The sequence below is a fragment of the Salvia miltiorrhiza genome, chromosome 4 (genome assembly GCF_028751815.1).
Source record: "Salvia miltiorrhiza cultivar Shanhuang (shh) chromosome 4, IMPLAD_Smil_shh, whole genome shotgun sequence".
In the NCBI taxonomy this organism is placed as follows: domain Eukaryota; kingdom Viridiplantae; phylum Streptophyta; class Magnoliopsida; order Lamiales; family Lamiaceae; genus Salvia; species Salvia miltiorrhiza.
The window spans coordinates 23,981,677-24,002,251 of record NC_080390.1 but is presented as its reverse complement, the minus strand read 5'-3'; the positions used below and the strand labels follow the sequence as shown (position 1 = coordinate 24,002,251).

General features: G+C 37.1%; 1 protein-coding gene across 2 annotated transcripts; it reads left to right on the top strand.

Moving 5' to 3' along the window:
• Positions 1-7,616: 7,616 nt before the first annotated feature.
• LOC131019491 (uncharacterized) lies at positions 7,617-10,498 on the top strand. 2 transcript variants are annotated; one of them, XM_057948035.1, is made up of 6 exons: positions 7,617-7,939; positions 8,299-8,511; positions 8,814-8,909; positions 9,561-9,706; positions 9,824-10,043; positions 10,205-10,498. In XM_057948035.1, the coding sequence occupies exons 1-6, from the start codon at positions 7,805-7,807 to the stop codon at positions 10,424-10,426; spliced, it is 1,032 nt and encodes a 343-aa protein (XP_057804018.1). In that variant the 5' UTR covers positions 7,617-7,804; the 3' UTR covers positions 10,427-10,498. The 2 variants fall into 2 exon arrangements, with proteins under 2 accessions (XP_057804018.1, XP_057804017.1); XM_057948034.1 differs by having other exon boundaries at positions 9,824-10,498.
• Positions 10,499-20,575: the final 10,077 nt, after the last annotated feature.

The following is a 20,575-nucleotide window of genomic DNA, read 5'->3' as shown; positions in this document are numbered from 1 at the left end:
CTTCAACCGGACTGTTGCAGTGCTCAACGTACAACATGAGATATTCGGCAGTTGCCAACAAGCGAACCAAGCGACCGTTGGCAGTAAACCCACATTGCGTTTCCCTACCAAATTGATTGGTCATCAAATAATACAATTGGTAGTTGTTTAATCCTATTTTGTGATGATTTTATGGGTGTTTAGTTGTGCTATAGGTTTATATCTTGGTCTCGTTCACTCAAAAGCTAATTGAGTTGACCTTATGTGCTAATTTTGTTGTTTAGGATTTGATGCTCTAATAAGTGAACAAATTTGGAGTTCGAATTTAGTTGATTAGTCTTAAGAAGAATTGTAGCTAATCTCAATACGTGTTCGTAGGCAAAAACAGAACCAAAATTGGACTTAAAACGAGGGAGAACATACCAAAACGAAAAATATTGCGCACCCGCGGCCGCGGGCGGGACAACGGCTCCCTGCGCAATCGCTCACCAGTCTCTAGTCTCCGCGCCCGCGCAACAATATCCAGCGGCCGAGTTTTCCCCTCCGCGAGCTCGCCGCATTCTAGCGCCTGCTCTGTTCTTTTCCGCGACCGAGCTCTTCTCTCCACAGCCGAGCTTGAGTTCCAGCGCCCGTGCGAATTTCAGTGGCCGCGCCGCCTAGCCCGCGCTCGCGCTTTTTCCTCGCTAGCACTCAGCGGCCTCTCCCTTCAACCAGTGGCCGCGCTCTCTTCTTCGCGGGGATGCTTAGCGGCCGAGCCCCCGCTCGCGCTCCTTCCGCGCAACACTCCGCGCTCGCGCCCCGTTTCCAGCGGCCCATGCTCTTGCCACCCGTGCGGTCACTCAACTTAAGCTGCAGTCAGAGTACGCCCCGTGTGCTAGTTCAACATTAAAGAGAAAATGCGTATTTCACATTTCACAATATAAAAGAGTGGACTTTTCATTTCCCAGGGCACACTTCCATGGATGCAGGTCTAATCATAGCTCCAGACACCATTTCTTTAGTTTAGGGTTAATTAGCCTGCTATTTCATTCTTACGCCTAGAGTAATTCAGTAGTTAGAGATTCTTGTTGAGTTATCGCAATTTACTGTAAGTTACTTTCTATTGCTTTAGATAAAACTCATGATTTATGATTTAATTGCAATATTTCTTATTCCAACCATACGTTCTTTTAGATTAATTCCTGTTCATGATTTAGATTATTACCTAAATAATTGATGTCATTGTTGCTGGTTTATTTTATTGAATTATTGTTTTCCTCAAGAACCCTAGCGTAAAATTACATGTTATTTCATTATTGCTTATTTATAATTGATTTTTGTCTGGATAGTTTTATATGTTTCATTTCAATTACGCGTTAGTTAATGAGAGAACGAGTGTCAGTCCCAACTATTGTTTAGAGTGTTTAGGTTTAATTTCTTGTTATCCGTGTGCAACACAAGCGAACGCCCTGCTTAGCCTTCCTTGAGAGTACGACTTGGGTTAGCTTATTCCACTGCAATTGACCTCATACGATTGCGAGTCAATTCATTAGGCGTTTTGAGTTAAGCCAGTAGTTCGTACTTAATGAATGCGTCATCATAATGTTGTTAATGTTGTACATCAGGCTCACAACAAATCCATTGACTAGGGGAAGGACCTCCGCAGCCCCGCCTACATAGTATATACCATCAAAATCTCCGGTATATCTCACATATATGTATTTCACGAATTTCATCTATAAAACCACATAAAATATAATATTAAATTATTCTTAAGTATGTAAAAACATCACAATTAGCACGATTAGCCTCCCAAAAATCACTATCCGGTGGCACTAGCCGCCGGGTAGTGATTTTTGGGCGGTTAATCACTTTTTTCGTATTTACGACACTCTATTATACTAGGAACAAGTTTAATGTCTTCCTAAAATGCTTCTAATATTAAAATAATAACTTTATTTGATAAATATAACATAAATCATGCTCTTAATTAATAACAAAATACAATCAAACATGTTGACTTACAAACTATAACTTATAGGTTTCTATTATTCAATTTTCTCTCTAAACTCACGAATATATGAGTATTTGGAATTGAGTTTTCTCATTCACAAATGCAGCCTTAAAGGAGGACTAATATTGGATTCCTTAGTACAAATTCACGTGAAAAAATGTTCACTTTGTACAATTCAACCTACTATTTAATGTGCAATTCTGTTACTTTATTTGCAATGAAATGCATGCATAAAGTGAGATTTAATTCCCACTATAATCTAAGGTTTGACAGAGTTACCAACTCTCATATTTCACATCGATATGTACTTCTTTCGCTGAATTTTTTTTTAAAAAATAGAAAATAAGGATACGTATGTTATATTAAAACATTAATAACAAGGTGAAAAATTACAAACTTGTGAAATAGATAAATATTCTACGGCTAAAAATCTGATTAGCCGCCCAAAGGTCGTTAGCCAGAGCCATTAGCCGCCGATGAATTTGTCGGCAGCTAATGCGGACGGCTAAGGATTTTTGACGGCTAATAGTGTGGTTAGTTATAAAATATTTTATTGTTTCACAATATATGAGTTTCGAAGTTTTTAATCTACAATTTCCTATTATTTTATGTATAAGTCTATTATTTTATGTGCAATCACATCATACATAAAAGTGAGTATTAATATCCCACTATAATCCAAATTTTGGCAGATTCACTATCTCTCACATTACACATCGATGTGTACTTCTTTTACTATTAAAAAAATAAAAATAAAAAAATACACAAAATAAGAATATGTATGTTATATTTAAACATTAATATAAATGTGAAAAATTACAAAAATTATATATATTGTGAAATATAAAAAAAATTCTAAAGCTAATAACATTACTAGCCGCCGATAAATCATTAGCCAGAGTCATTAGTCGCTGTCGAATTGCCGGCGGCTAATGACGCTAGCTAATGATTTATCGGCGGCTAGTAACGTCATTAGCTTTAAAGTTTTTTTCTATTTCACAATATATAATGTTAGAATTATTTCACCTTCGTATTAATGTTTTTATTTTAACAAACGTGCCCTAATTTTTTTAAAGTTTCAAACCTACAGTATATTAATTGAAGAAAGTGACATGAGTTATCAATAAATGCCTATTTCTCATATTTAGTACATTTTACAACTAACAATCTTACACTTTTACAAAAAACAATGAAAAGCTATCAACATCGTATCCTTGGTACTTCACATTAAATTGGATATATTGAGTATATAAGTTATACGGGTAGGTATTTTTTATAGAGAGTTTATGAATTTGGGTAATTTCGCCTATTAACACTAATAAATATCTATTATGTTGGCTTATCCTAACGAGGCTACAAAATTAAATATATCCTAGGGGTGTTCATTTTTGAAGATTAGGCTAATCCTTTATTTGTTTTGATGGATTAAAACTTTAAAATATTTTTTAAAAATTTAAGAGTTGGTCTCCTGTGAGACTAAGTGCATGGATGAGATAGGTCCACTCGCGTCCCGACCCGATCCGCTGCCCTGACCCACACCCTTCCTACCCTAAACCCTAAGTTTCAGCCATTATTTCCCCCTCTCCCTATTTTCTCTCCCTTTCCCTCCGAATCCCGCCGCCAACCCTCCCCATGCTCGAGGATCGTCACCGTCGTTCATTCTCTCCCAAAATGACGTCAAAGTCTACCGCCACAAGTAGCGCCTTTGGATCCAGCACCATGACGCTGTCTTCGTCTGCTGCTCTGGACTGTCGCGGGTCAAGTAGCACCGCGGTGGTTTGCGGCTCCTACTGCATCCTCTTCCTCTTTCATCGGAGTTTTTTCATCAGAGAAACAAAATTGGAATGAATGGCATTTACGAATCAATAGCAGATTATATCCACTTCCCAAAATTTATTCCTACTCCAATCTTTCATCTTGAAAAATATTGAATGATGATCTCTTTATTGATGCAGATTCTTATATTGAAACAGTTGGTATGATGTCGATCGGAGTCAGAACTATTTTCTTTCTATGTACACATAGCGTTGGATTTAGTTCATTCTATTTAGTAAATAGTTGAAGATTATTGAAATTTAGTGAATGTATTAATTTATGAGCTCTGTTTATTTAATAAAGCTGTTTATTCTTCAACTTATTTGGTCAAGTAATCATTATCGTAATAAAAAAAAAATTATTTATATAAATAAATATAATGTTTCAAAATCATTACATTTGTTCACGAAAATTGCTATTTTTATTCATAAGAACTTGAACTTTTAGTTATCTGGCTAAGTAATTATTATCGCAAGAAAAAGTTATTATTATGAAAAGGTAATGATAAAAAATTATTACTCCCTTCATCCTCATGAAAAGTATCTTTTTTCTAAATGGCTCGAGTTTTAATAAAGTAGTTGAATGTGTTGTAAGTGAAGTAAGAGTCTCACTTTACTGTGAGTAGAAAACTTATCAATAGTAGACTAAATACATTTTATGTGGACAGACGGAATGACAAATAATGAACTGAGTTATATGAACAAGTAATTATTATTGTAAGAAAAAAATAATCATTGAAATGAAAAAAAGTAATGCTTAAAAAAATAGAAAAAAATGTTGAAAAAAAAAGAGAACCCCCAGAAGAGAAAAAAGAAAAACGAAAATATAGAGAAAAAAAAATAGCTAAAAAGATAAAGAAAAGAAAAAAAAAATAAGAAATATGATGAAAAAAAAGTTACAAAATGATTCATTTAGTAGGTTTTGAACCCTGGTCATATATAAGGTGAAAATAATATTCCTCCGTCCCATTATTTAAGACAAATTCTTTTTATTGGGTTATCCCATTATTAAAGACACGTTACTATTTTGGGTTAGAATTAACACTAAATCAATGAATGGGGGTTGCGAGGTGGTGTTGGGATGGTCGAGGGGGAGTGGGGCTGGTAGAGGAGGTGACGGTGACGCGTTGTCGCGGCGGCAAAGAGCATGGCGGTGGAGCCAAAGATGGTAGTGGAAGAGTGGTTGTGGCGGGGCCGGAGATGGACGGGAATGTAGTTAAGGCAACCGCTGTCGCTGAAGAAAGGGCACCGCAGCCGCTGAAAAAGGGGTAATTAATTTGGTGGTTCATTCTGCCACCCTCCTCTCCGGCCAAATCTCGCCGACGAGGGATCGATTCCCGTTCAACTGGGGAAGTTGGGGAAGCTAGAATCTCCTGTTGTGGCAAAACAATTTGATTGGAACCATTCCTCCCAAGCTCCAGCAATTGAAGCAGATGGGCCACAACAATTTTGTTAGTATTTTAGTTTTAATTGCAATGGTGAAATGGTGATTTATTTGTAATGTTGCTAAGTTTTGGATGACAATAATTGAGAAAGGACAAGAAAGAGAAAAATAGAGGAATGGGAGGGTGTGAAGGTGGAGGATAGAAAGGGAGGAGAGTGAAGAATGGAGGAGGGGCGGCAGAAATGGAGGAGTGAGAAAGGAGAAGATAGAAAAAAAAAAAAGAATTAAACAAGTTTAATTAAATGCACTCCCTCTGTCCCTGAAATAAATTCATCTTTTTTCTTTTTGGGACGTCTCCAAATAAGTTTCTCTTTCTTTCTTTCCATTTTTGGACAACTACCTCACCACTAATAATACTTTATTTATTTTTATTTTTCACTTTTTCACCACTTCCAATACTAATTATAACACTTTTTCACTTTTTCACCACTCCCAATACTAATTACTCCCTCCGTTCCAATAATCTTGTCCCACTTTTCTTTTTGGTTTGTCCCAATAATCTTGTCTCATTTCCTTTTTTGGTAATAATTAAAAAATGTTTAGCATTCTCTCTCTCCTAATTAACACACTCACATCTAGCTCTTTCATCTCTGAGCTCTCTCTCTCTAAACTCCTTTCTCCTACCCACCCTCTGGACTCTCTCTCTCTGCCGGAAAAAGGACGACACAACGCTTTTCCTTCATCCTCACGGCCGCCGCCTCAACACCACGGCCGACGCCTTCTGTTCTATCTTCTCTATCTCTCTCTGACACACACGGACATGGCCTACGCCGTGCCGTCGCGCCGTCGTCACCCCTCTTGCTTCATCTTCTCCGTCGCGCTACCGTGCCCAGATCTAAGCCAAGGGAGGGGAGATCTGTAAAATCGCTGTGGTTGAAAGCCCATGAGAGGTCGACGGAGCCCTAATCGGCACCGTAGAGGAGCCTCAATGCACCCGCCGCCCTCCCACCTGAATCTGAGCGCCACATTCGGTGATTCGGCGCCCTCCCACCTCCACCCTTCGAGCTCCTTCGCCCTTTCGCCTCCACCCATGCGCCGCCTTCGCCCTTCTCCCACCTCCACGGCCGCTGTGTCGCTGCCCTTCCCACTTCATCTTCTTCAGCTAGGACATAAATTCTCTGTTGGTTGTTGGAGAATTTATAAACACTTCTTCAATTTGGTCTGCATAAATTCTCCGTCATTCTGTAGAATACTCTTTCCATCAAATCTTGTGCCTTGGAGCAAGCATTTGTAAAGAAATTACCTCAATCTTGTTTCTTTAATTTGTAAAAGTATAAGTCTGTGAAGAATTTGTGTGTTTCTTTAATGCTATGAAGAATGATGGTGTGTTTCTTTAATTTGTAAAAGTAGAAATCTGATTAAGGCTGAGAATGATGTTGTCGTCGCCGGAGTTAAACATGATGTCGCCGGCGGCGCAGCGTTGTATGTTGAGGGAGAGAGTGACGAGAGAGAGAGAGAAAGACATGTTTAGGGAGAAATAAGCATAATTAATCTATACTTACTTTTTCTTAAACATGTGGGACCTTCTACTTTACAATACTAATTTTACACTCCTTAATCTCTGTGCCCAAAAGAAACGGGACAACATTACTGGGACGGAGGGAGTATAATATATTTTTCTCCACTATCAATACACTTTATCACTTTTCCTTAAAACTCGTGCCATTCCCAAAAATGAACTTATTTTGGAGACGGAGGGAGTATTAAGTACTGTATCACAACCTCTTTTTGACCCACATCTAATCTGTTGAGCCACATTCAACCCCGATCCGTGTCCAACCTGCTTCGACTCGTGTTATGGGTGAGATTTAGAGGGTGTTTGGCTGAGCTTATAAGCTCCTCAAAACAACTTATAAGTTGTTTAAGAGCTTATAAGCTCTTTCAAAGTGTTTGGCAAAATAAGCTCTTAAACAGCTTATAAGCTCCAAAAATAAGCTCCAAGAGCTTATAAGCTCCCCGAAAAATAAGTTCTTCTACCCCAACTTATTTTTTTATAATCTCATATGCAACAATCTTTTTACAAATATTTTTCAGCTATATTATTTTCATCATATATCATTTAAGTTCATTTTTCTTTGATTTTCTCTCTCTAAAAAATATTTTCTCTCTCTAGCAAAAAAATTATCTCTCTAGCTTATAAGCTCAATTATCCAAACACTTTGATAACTTATAAGCTCTTAAAAATGACATCTTATAAGCTCTTGAAACATCTTATAAGCTACAAGAGCTTATAAGCTCTTTAAAATAAGCTTAGCCAAACACGCTCTTAATGCATTCAAATTTTTAATTATTTGTATCATTTAAGTTAATTTTATTTAATAATTAAATTTCAAATTTGAGTAATATTAAAGGGGTTTCGCGGCGGCGGGTAGCAAAAAGCTAATCTTGGTATACGTATTCGCTTACGACATATGCTGCACTTCCAATCATTTCGAAACACAGAAGAAAAGAATTTGCTTACGTTTGTGGAAGGCAAAGATTAATAACACTCCTTCTCCTCCAACAATTATACACAATACTTGGTCAGAATATTAAATATTGGAATTTGGCGAAGTAAGTGAGAGAGAGGAAAAGATGGGGTGGAGAGGAATACTGGGATTTGAGTATGGGATAGTTCAGGCGCCATTAGGCCCTGACATCTCAGGTCCAGAGCTGGTCGCAGCTGTCGCAAATGCCGGTGCTCTTGGTTTTCTTAGAATTCCTGATTGGGTTACCTTTCAAACTCTCTTATTCTTCCTACTTCGCTTGCATTTGAATTCGTTCTTTTGTGTGTGTGAAGAGAAATCGATTTTAATTGATTTCGAGGAAATTATGTATAAATTTGATTCTCTGAGTTACGTCAATGGTTTCTGTAATGAAGTGAAATGCTGATTTTAGGGTATTATTTCGTTTTTGTTTTTCCCCTTTTATGTTCTACTTCTTCGGTTCTCAAATACCTCATAGTTAATATGTAATGAATTCTTTAATTTTGACCTTATAATAAGATATCTCTGAAAATTGTATAGTAGCTGGCTGTGTATATTTTGGTATTAATATTATGCACTAGTTGACTCCATTTGCACAAACAGGAAGCTCCAGATTATGTGAGGGAGCTTATAAGGAAAACTAGAGCTTTGACTGATAAGCCATTTGGTATTGGCGTGGTTCTTGCGTTTCCTCATGAAGAGAACATTAGGGTCATACTTGAGGAAAAGGTTGCAGTTCTGCAGGTCTATTGGGGCGAATGTTCCCAAGATCTTGTGCGCCGGGCTCATGAAAACGGGGTGAAGATTATACCTCAAGTGAGTATTCAACTTCATCTTCATGCCGTATGGATATATGATATGTCATCATTCGTTTATGTATCAATAGCATCTCTAAGATTCTAGTATGCTTTTATGAATTCTGTTTTCATCTCACCTCAGAATGTTGCTCACATTTGTTTTGAGGATTATGAAGACTGAGGATTTCCACTGTAGTTGTTTGGAACTTTCCTATTTTTTCCCTCGAATTTGTAAATTTGCATAATTTAGATATTATGGCCTTGGGTAGAAGTTTGAATCTTCTTGCTGAAAAAATTCATGCATATACTGTTACCTTCTAGGTTGGGAGCTTCAAAGAGGCAGAGAAAGCAGTGAAGGTGGGTGTAGACGGGATTATGGTTCAAGGGCGTGAAGCTGGAGGGCATGTCATTGGTCAGGTATTAGTGCTTCTCTGTTCGCCTGCATTGTGATTCTCGTTTATTAGATATTTTGAGGCCCTGCAAGACGACTTCAAGTGGTCTTAATATTCAAGAGGTCATGGTGCTAATGAATTATTTGATATTTCCTGTGAATAATGGCTTAATATATTTGATTTTGCGACGTTACTTGGTCTATAGGAGGTACATGGTCCTTACATATCCTATACGTAGAGATATGTTCCGACATGAACTTAGCCGTTATCATAGTTAGCAACTACTCTCTTGTTTATGTTCTTGGTATTGCTGTTCATATCACCAGTTACATAATTAGCATCTGATTTTATGTTCTATGTAGCACTCTAGCTAATCTGGGGGAAGTAATCTATTCATCATAGGTTTCTTCTCGTTATTGTGATTCAGTAATAGAGAAACTCGCGTTAAGAGTATGCTTGCTTTATATGTGTCTCATTTTGTATTTGCCCTAAGTAGAATTAGTGTATAGTTAGCTGCTAAGCTTAGGCATCTTTAATATATCAATTGTTGCGTCTCTAGGCTGTTCATTTACGTTGTGCCTTGAACGTCTTGCAGCATAAATCCTTTCTCTGGTTTATCATAATGGTTAGTTAACGTTTTCACGAATTAGATTAATTTTTTTGCTGAAAATTGTAGGACGGGTTAATCACTTTGTTGCCAAGAGTAGTTGATCTTGTCCGTGGACGTGACATCCCTGTAATTGCTGCTGGAGGGATAGTGGACGAGCGTGGTTATGTAGCTGCTCTCGCCTTGGGAGCGCAGGGTATTGCACTAGGGACTAGGTTCGAGCTGCACTTTGGTTCGATTTCTTTTAAGTACATAGAGTCGTTCAGTTACAAGAATATGTGATGAGATTCTTTTTCAACTTTCTAATAAGTTAAGGATAAACATATTTACAGGTTCCTTGCAACAGAAGAAAGCTTTGCTCACCCTATCTACAAACAAAAGCTGGTCGAGCTGCAAGAAACTGAGTACACAGATGTTTTTGGTCGTGCAAGATGGCCTGGTGCACCTCACCGCGTTTTAATAAATCCTTTGTTTATGGATTGGAGGAGCTTTCCAAGTAACGAGAACGAGAGCAATCAGCCCATCATTGGCCGTTCACTCATACATGGGGTGGTGAGTATTTTATTTGTCACTCAACTTTTCTATTTGATCAAAATAAGACCTATTTGCCAGGATTTTGTGAAGATTTTGATATTCTTGATCACTGATCACCATTATTCAGCATCATCCCAAGCCTTTAATGTTACTTATTTTTTTCTTTTCTTTTTTCGTAGGAAAAAGACATTCATCGTTTTGCTGGTACGGTTCCAAATGCAACGACAACTGGTGATATCGAAAGCATGGTGATGTACGCGGGACAAAGTGTCGGCCTCATCAACGAGATCATACCGGCAAGTGAAGTTATCAAGAGACTTGTTAAAGGGGCTCAAGTTCTTATTCAGAAAGAATTTACCCCAGAAGGTATTTTAGGTGAAACTGAATCAGGTGTAATATGAAGTCTAATTGTGTAAGTAATGCTGAAACATATTTCCTCTTCTTAGCAATGCTCAATTCTTGTGTGTCCTAATTAAGGAAGTTTGTTTAGCTGGTTCGTTTAAGGAAAAATAATACTCCCTCCGTCCTCAAAGACTACCTACAGTCGTGATACTCATCCAACCTAACATTACTTCACTTTTTAATAAAATATTCATTTCTCTCTCATCCACCTAAACAACCCACAACCTAATATAATTTTTATTTACTCCCAATAGTGATACCAACTCAATCTACATATTTTTTTTCACTTTATTTTTAAATTATCTAATATCTAAAATAAAATATAAATTAAAATCAAATATTTATTTATTATATTTAATAAAATAAAATAAAATATTTTTTAAAAAAATTGTAATTATAATAATTATAATTAAACATTGTATATATTATAATTGATATTTAACTCAATCACAAATGAAGATTACAAGAATTAAACGCATAACTGAAATTAAATACATCAACGTACAACACGTGAAACTTAAAAATACTAACTAGAAAATGCAAATTACATATTTAATTGCAAGTGCCAAAATTTTCCAATATGTGTTCCATCAAATCATCTTGAATAGTCCTATGAGCTTCTCTATTGCGAAGTTGATCTCTATTAGTCATATAAGCAGACAAGTTCGCAATACGTTTAATAGCGGAAATGTTCGTCATCTTCTGTTTGTACTCTTGTAGGCGTATCCATAAATAATTCTGTTGGATCATAATAATTTTGGTAGATATCTCGTTTATCCTCGATTATCATATTATGCATGATGATACAAGCCATCATAATTTTTCCTATCAAAACTTTGACCCAAACAAGACATGAGCGTCATAGAAATGCAAATCGAGCTTGTAGAACTCCAAATGCTAGCTCAACAACTTTTCGGACAGACTCTTGGTGTTGAGCGAACAACTTGTGTTTGCGGATCTGTGGAGAAGTAATTGACTTGACAAATACAGCCCGTAAAGGGTATATACCATCAGTTAAATAATATGCCCTATCATAATGACGACCATTCACTACGTAATTAACATTTGGTGCTCGACCTTCTAAGACATCATTAAATACAGGAGATCGATGGAGTACATTAATATCATTGCACGAACCTGTTGTTCCAAAGAACGCATGCCATATCGACAAGTTGTATGAAGCAACAGCTTCCAAAATGATCGTTGTTTTTCCAATTCTCCCTGTATGTTGGAGAAGTAATTGACTTGACAAATACAGCCCATTAAGATAATTTTTCCTCTCCCAATGCATGCAATCGATACGGGCAATCATGCCTGGGAAACCACGTTGTTCTCCAACATAGAGCAGTCTTGCCAAATCTTGTTCATTAGGCCTTCTGAGATACGTATCACCGAAGCAAGAAATAACACCTTCCACAAAATGGACTAAAGCATCTCTTGTCGAAGATGAACTCATTCACTCATCGACAACATCGGAAGATGTCCCATACGCCAACATCCTCATGGCTCCAGTACATTTCTGCAATGATGAAAGACCTACTCTGTCGATGGCATCTCGTCTCTATTGAAAAAACTCATCATTGGCAGTAATAGCTTCCACTATTCGAATGAATAGCGATTTCTACATGCGAAATCTCCGCCGGAAGAGCTCTGGAGTATACGTTGGGTTGTCACTGAAGTAGTCGTTGATCAAACGCTCTGCACCAAACTTGTGTTCCCTCACAATATCTCTAGTTGGTTGTTGGAATTTGATGACCTAAAATCATATTATGATTGTTTAGGATCATATTCTGGATTATGATGTTATCAAATTGACGATTTTGTTGATAAACTTGTTCTTCCCATTCATCAAGTTCGTTGGAATGGGAAAAATCAGAACTTGAGTCTGAATCAACCAAATAGTTTTCATTGACAGACATATTTGTATGAGAAATGGGAAAATAATAGGGTAAAGGTGTACTTGAGCAAAAAGTGAAAATTTTGTGTTTTATTGAGACTAGTGTACCTCCTGCGCGATGCGCGGTGATTGTGATTTTACATTACATAAATTATCCATATACTTTATGATGATTAATAATACTTCATTCGTCCCATCGAAGGTGAGACGTTTCTTTTGGCCCGAGATTTAAGGAGCTAATATTTAGTGAAGAAATGAATGAAAAAGTAAAATGAAAAATAGAGTGAATGAAAAAGTAGCTTTAATTTTTTTTTAAAAAAAGAACGACTCAATTTCATTGGTACGGCCCGAAAATAAATACAATTCAATTAAAGATCGTCAGAATTCAAGCGATGAAAACAATTGCTATTAAGCATATTGATCCCTCACAGACCATATCTAAACACATATTTTTTAAAATATTATTAGATATATACAGATATCCAAACTTAATTTAATATACATATCAAAGATAATTGTATGGATAGAAAAAAAAATGAAAATAAATCATATTTAGAAAGCAACAATAATTTTGAACAAATTCAATCATGTAATGATTTTCTTTATATCTTATAACTTTGATTCCATAAAAATTGGATTATTTAACTTGAATTTAATTTTCTTTCATTTGATGATGACATAAATATTGAAAATTAAAATCAAAATAAAAAAAATAATAATATTTGATAACACATTTTTATAATTTTTTCATGTAAATAATCTTACACATAATCTTATTTATTTCACTTTATAAACTTCACTTATTTTCAACTTTTTTTGACAAATTAACTACTAAATAATTGATCAATACCCTTTATTTTTTAAAATTTAATTGCTCCTAATTAATTTTATTAAATAATTAATTTATAATTATTTTAATATTTATTGATTTAAACAAATAATTAATCAATTCAACAAAAATAGATCCATGAATTGTTATCTTAAAAAATCGCAAACATTCTTTTATAAGGTGACAACTTTATGGTTTCCTTCTTGACATAAATTATAATATAATATTATCTTCTTATAATAGTGACATTGTGTGCCATTAACAAATTTTCAATGTAAAATAAATGGGATTACATACTATGAAAATTGAAATGATATAAATAAAAAATTAGGAAGAAAAAAAAGAACATAAAGCGTGTAAGTAGTATCAAAAGAAAATTAATTAAAAACATAAAAAAATAAAAATAATAATAAAAAATCAAAATCTTAGGCTTAAGAAAAAAATTAGAAAAAGTATTAATATGTTTCTAGTTTCAAGGAAAATAACATTTTAATTTTTTTAATTTTGAAGGAAAATATTATTCTTTATAAATATAGATTATTTTGTGTATTATAACTTTAAATTATCATAACCCTGCTTATTTTAAAGCCATTTTTAACATTTTACGTATCAAATCAAAGGCCATTTCATGAGCTTTCATTCAAGATGTAGATTACATATTTTATCTTGTACATAACTACTTGAAAATGAGAAAAACACATTCTATCTATAAAATAAGAAAACAAAATAAATAAAAATTTAAATAATAGTATATTATACAACTTAATTGGCGGTTTGTATTCTAGTCGGCAGTTTTCTTGTTTTCATTTTTAAGTGGAGTAAAAAATTGAATTTGAATTTTATTTTATAACTACTTATTTTTCTAATTTCAAAATTACCCTTCAAATTAAATTTATTGACATTCACTTTGCTTTTTATATATATATAAAGATGTGTTCATCTGGCATTTATAGAATACATATTGAAATGTGTGATAAGATAATTTGAATTGATACGGTTGCATGTGATCTAGTCTGTCAAAAATGACATATGCATGTAAATTGAAAATAATGTTGTGTCAGTATTAGACAAATGCATATAAATTGGACAAATGCATGTGAATTGGACAAATGCTTTGTCAGAATTGACTAAATGTTTTGGGAAGCTAAAATACACTTCTTCATTAATTAAACCTAAAACAAGTACATAACACAATTTGCCAAAACTAAAATCGTAATTTTAATTAGTACATAAACTAAAATTACATAGAATCACATGATTAATATACATTCACTCTCCAAACATAATTTTAATTAGTTGACGTTTCATCTCTTCGTCTTTTGGAGATAAGTGCTCTTTCAACAACAATTAAAGCAACATTTTTTCTTTCATCTTCATTGCGTTTCTTTGCAACTTCTCGCGCTCTAGTTCGATTCGAGTTTTTATTAACTCAGCTTCGGCATCTCTAGTGAGTCTCATTGCACAAATTTCTGCAGCAACAACAGATTCATGAGTAGATTCAGATTGTGAGACCTTACCTTTTCATTTCCTTTTTGCATTATCTCTACCGATGGGACGAGTCACAGTTAACTGTTCAGGTGTTGGAGTTTTTGGATTAGAAGGGATAGAAAATCCCCCATCTTCCGAAGTCTTTGATCTCTTCGAACTGCCACCACTTTGCTAGTCATCAACATCTTCACTTTGACAACGAAAAATATGTGTGGTATCATGGAGATTTCACTTGGGATGTTTACTCATAACTTTATTAAATACAGTCAAGTCTAGAAACTTGCTTCCACCTGCTTCGTAAATGGAATGAGCTTCTTTCTCAACATCGTTGTCGCCCATCCCACTCCTTCTTCGAGCGTTTGCTTCCCTGCAAACAGCAACCCATTTGTTTCCATTTTCGTTAAGACGTTTCTAGCGACCTTTTATCGATTCAATGTTTCGTTCGTTGAGCTCATTCAGATTTTCTACTTGAGTGTTGTGATACAATTTATGAAAACGTGCCCAAAGCGATTCCCCCTTTTGATTTTTTCCTCGAACGCTATCTTCGTTAGCATAGATCCAAGATGACATAAGGGCTACATCTTCTTTCACACACCAAGCTACATTTTTTGCCCAATTCTGATTTTTGTTTGGGCGTTGAACACTCATAAATAAATTACGGGAGATATTTTCTGATGTGAAAATTCTTTGGGATGTAGGAATCTGATATGGATTTTGGAGAAAAATGAGATTGATAAAATTGAGAATTTGGTTGATTTTTGAAATTTGGAAAGAAAAAAAAAATGAGGAGTTAGATAAGATGAAAAAATTGCAGAATCTTAAGGATTAGGATAATCTTGAGAATTTTGATGATTTTGAGAATTTGGATAAAATAATTGGGATGATTTGGATCCATAACTTAAGATGGAAACAAATATGTGAGGAAAAAAAATTCAACAAAATGTGAAATGAAGAAAGAGAGAGATTTGGTTTGTGTGTAAAAATATACTGAAATTGGGTTATATTTATAGAGCTAAAAATGATAAAAATTTTAATATATTTTTTATAAAAAAAATTATTATAAAATTTTATCTATCACAATATTTAATACACCAATCATAATTTGACATGTAGCAACATTATCTAAAAAGAGGGAAGGGGTGCCTAGGGCGGCAGACCTTCCAGATCATGCATTTTGCATGACTTTGCAATTTTTTTTTTTGTCAACTCGTTTGTCTCATTCAAGTGACCCTCAGTGAGGGTCATCATTGAGGGTGGTCTAAATAGCTTCCTAGTTGGGGACAACACATGTTTTAAGAAAAAGCTATTAAGTGTATTGAAAGTGATGAAAAAGTGTGTTATAATTATTATTGAACGTTGTGAATAGATGTTATAATTAGTATTGAAAGTGGTGAAAAAGTGAAAAATAAGAATAAATAATGTATTATTATTGGTGGGGTAGTGACCCAAAATGAAATAAAAAATTATTTGGGGGACGACCCAAAAAGAAAATATAGTAGGAGTAAATTATTTGGGAGACGAAGGGAGTATCCATATTTTATGCGTAAACAAATTAATCTTTGGCCAAGGTTAATGAGAGGAAAGCTACAATTAAGTTTCGATTGAACTGCATGGGTGTTGCAGTGGGTAACCTCAACATGGAGGAGAAGCAGATACTACAAAACTTACAAATGTCAATTTCCTTGTTTTCCTTTTGAAAAAGAATTGCCAAAATGTGAGGTGCTTGTTCTTCAAGGGCACCATGGGAAAGCCACAACATATTTTCTAAGAGAAGTGATATTGGCTTACTCGATCTACCTTACTCGAGTAAGGTGGCCGATGAGTAAGCCGATGTGGGCACGATCTTACTCGAGCCTTACTTGATGATATGAGTAAGGCTCATCTGAAGTTTTTTAAAAAAAATTGAAATTTTCATTTGTAACAGCTATTTCAGTTGAATTTTTTTCCCCTTTCCAACAGCTATTAACGGTTGTTTTTTATTTTTTATTTTTTATTTCCTTTTTCCTCCTATATAAATCTCTCATTTCTCCCCATTTGATTGAGCACGTTTGGGTACGTTTCAGACCTCTAGGGCCAGAATAGTTATTTAAGCTGATTGTATCAGAAATAATTCCCATAATAGAAAAATAGATAAAAGTAGGAGACAATGCAAGATATACGTGGTTCGATCATAAATGATTTACATCCACGGAGTCGTTCGGTTTTTCCAATATGTACCGTAAGAGCTTTACATTTACAAGTAAAGAGCTAGAATGAATGAATCCCCCTTTTTCCTATACACAATAGCCCTATTTATAGGTGACTAATTGGGCCTAGCCCCAAAGCCCATACAATAGTGTGACAAAGCCCAAATCGTTAACATGACTAGAATCGCCATAGCTGGAGGTCAAAGCTGGCATCTGGCATAGCTGGAGGTCAAAGCTGACATCTAGCGTAGCTGGACTTTGACATGGCTGTCAAAGTGAGTTTCTGAGCTAAATTCTCCCGGGAGCACCCCCAAAGCTGGATTTCCACTGGTGGTCTGCTAAAGGTGAGATTTTCACGGGTGTACAGCTGATGCATATTTTACTCCTCATCAGCTACTCCCCCCAGTCTGGTTGAACCGTGTCTTCTTCGTGTTCAACCTTTGAAGTTTATTGCTAAAGTCAGTACTGTGTTGTTCTCCCAAATAAAGTCCAAGTATCTCAGCCCTGCAACCATGTAACTTTATCCAAGATTGAGTATGTTATAAGTTTGCAAAACAATCAAAGACAAAATATTTTAGCCCTGCCAATTGTCAACATAGAAATATTCAACCCTGTCAAAATATTTAGAATAACGACAATAATAATAAGAATGAAGAAACTCCCTTTCGAACGTGCTCATTGAGCCACTCTTTGATTGTTACAGCCATGCCTACGGGCAACGACCCCCTTTGTTTTTTACTTTTCCCTCTTATAGCTCGCTGATGAGGAGTAATATATGTAGAGCAGAGGAATCTCTTTACCAGTGGAGTCACGGGGAGCAGTGAAGTAGATTTCATCAAAGGAATCGTACTCGCTGGAAGAATCATCCTCACCAGAGGAAGCGCACTCGCCAGAAGAACAATCCTCGCCAGAGGAGTTATACTCGCCAGAGGAATCATCCTCATCAGAGGAGTCTCGCTCACCAAAGAGGTCATTTTCACCAGAGGAGTCTCGCTCGCCAGAGAAGCCACCCTTGCCAGAGGAGTCATCTCCGTCAGAGAGGCCACTTTCGCCAGAGGAATCACCAGAAGCGCAGGGAAATCTCCCGCGTAACGATGAATTTACCAGCGTACCCTCGACCACGCAAGGCGCATGCTCGGGACCTGATTTTACTATTTTGCCCTCCTATGTAATCTATAAATAAGACCTGAGTTCGTGCATTGTAACTACGTTCTCTCAAATTCTCAATACAGCAGTATTTTTCTCTTGAGTTTCTGCATTCCGATTGTGTTCTTTGTCTCTTCCGTTCAACCACACTAGGTATAGTCTACGTTTATTACTCTCTAGTCTAGGTGTTGGTTCCTTGAATTACCAACCGGCGCCGTCTGTGGGAAACAACTGAGTTAGGATGTGAGTTTGTGGTCGCCGGCGCGCGCAGATCTGAAATTCCAATCGGGTTTGCGTGTGTCGGTACCGTTTGAGCCGATAATTCGGACACCTAGATGATTTCGATCCGTTAATTACGTTTTTCGGGTTGATGTGTTTTTAATCTTCCGCGATCTGTGTTTAGTTACGTTTTTCATGCATGGGGAAAGGTGGTGAAGGTTGTAAATCGTGAATTGGGGGAATTTGTGTTTATTTACCGATTGATCGGTTTAATTGTAGGCTAATGCAGGGTTTTTTTCGTAGAATTGGGGTTTTACTTACAGATCTGATGTTTATACCGGTGGATTGTGGGATAATACTCTATTTTTGGTTGTGTTGAGCTTTTGCTGTTAATTTACGGGTTTTGCACCGATGATATGTTGATTAATATCTTATTTCTGTTATCCTGGGTCCTCACTGTTGATTTACGGGTTTTGCATCGGTAATATTCTGATTAACACTTTATTTCTGTTGTGGTTGGGCTTGCGTTGTTGATTTGCGGCTGTTTTTCGTTTAAGGGTGTTAATTATCGATGTTCCCCATGTTTTTGCGGCTAATTTTCGTTTTCTATCGGTGGATTATGGGGTGGTACTCTGTTCCTGTTGTGTTGGGCTTATGCTGTGAATTTGCGGGTGTTTTTCATTTAAGGGTGATAATTATCGGTGTTCTCCACGTTTTCTTCGACTAATCTTCGTTTTATACCCTGTTTTAACGCACTATGCTAATAATCCGGCTGATTGCTGTGATGATTTTGCCTTTTTTGGGTTTTATTGTTATTTTACTGCACGATCGTGATAATTCTGGGTTACGATGTTCGTTTTCCTGCATAATTCTCATTGTATAACATGCCTAACGTATTGCGCTAACAAGTTTCTTGGTGGTTACTCTGTTCATGTCTATCCCTGGGTCTCTTACTTTGGTTCTCTCGACACCATGTTTCTTCTGCCGGATCTTAATACGAGTTAACGGGGGAAACTTCTGTTATTCGGGCTCTGTTAGTCCAATCTATGCCTTGGGTTTATTTCCCAGGGTATAGAGTTATCTTAAGGGGAATTTTTTAACGGCCTCTATGCCGGTGTTCGGGATTTCTTATATCGGGATTTCAATCAGTAAAGGAGGATCTATTCATTTGTTGTATGGATTTCTTCTCACTCTGTTTATGTGCAGGTACTATGGGTTCCTCTGAAACTCGCCGTATTCTGGAGAAGGAGTTCGACAACGTGGGATCTGGCTCTGCTGCCCACACTACTGAAGTGCCCACCTCGCTGTTTAATGGGCTGCCCACCAGCACCATCTTCACTGCACCGCCGGGTTTTCACACCGTCTCAGCCACTCCGCCGACAGGGCAAAGTGTTGGGGTCCAGAGATTCGCTCTGGTGACTCCGGGTTCCGAGATGCCAGGTTTGACCCCTACATCTGGTGGGGGACCGCTCAACTTCGGGCTGGTAGAGCAAATGATGGCTCTACTCAACTACGCTAATATGCGTCAAGCGCTGGGGACTCCTCTGCTGTCCACCATCCCCGCTGCAACTCCTCTCGCAGGAGCGCTCATCCCACAGGGTACTGAAGCCCCGCCTCCTACTATTCAGGAGATGAACAACCAGTTCACTGAAGCACAAGCCCCGCTGCCGAGGGAGATACAAAGGGTTCCCGTTGACAAGGAAGTGGAGAAAAGACCGGAGGGGAGTCAGGTCAGGCTCAATAGTGTTGTTAGACGGGAGGGGGTTGATGAGTCTGATAGTCAATCCGTCTCGCTCGTGTTCGAGGAGGAGAGGCCGAAGGAGAAAGCACGACTGAAAAACCAGGTGTCGCAACTGAAGCACCAGCTGGAGGATCTGGAGGAATCACTGAGGGAGAAATCCCGGAGGGACGATAGAGGGCAGAGGTCAGGGAAATCGAACAGAACAGAAAGGTCGTACAGGGCAGAGAGGTCCCATCGTTTAGAGAAATCACGCTATAGAGAGAAGTCAGAGGAAAGGGAGCCAGAGTATTCCTCTGGCAGGCCAGGATAAGGATCACAAGCGCCCCCACGCTCACGACTCCCCGAGGGACAGACGGGAACATGGGAGAGATAAGGAGGATAAAAGGGCCAAGACGTCGAGGTTCCACCCTATCAACAACCGCAGTCCTTTCTCCGACGATATTCTGGCAGATACTCTGCCCAGAAGCTACAAGCCTATTTCTCTGGGTTATGATGGCACCACTGATCCAGAAGTCCACCTCAATCGGTTCGAGGGGTTGGTCACACTGCATATGTATACTGAGGGCATCAAGTGCCGCATCTTCTCCACTACTCTGACCGGACCAGCTCAGTTATGGTTCGGAACGCTTGCCCCCAATTCTA

Coding starts and splice junctions, on each gene's coding strand:
- LOC131019491 (XM_057948034.1), top strand. CDS start 7,805: ATGGGGTGGAGAGGAATACTGGGATTTGAGTATGGGATAGTTCAGGCG. Junction 8,512..8,813: donor GGGTGAAGATTATACCTCAA/GTGAGTATTCAA, acceptor GTTACCTTCTAG/GTTGGGAGCTTCAAAGAGGC. Junction 8,910..9,560: donor GAGGGCATGTCATTGGTCAG/GTATTAGTGCTT, acceptor TGAAAATTGTAG/GACGGGTTAATCACTTTGTT.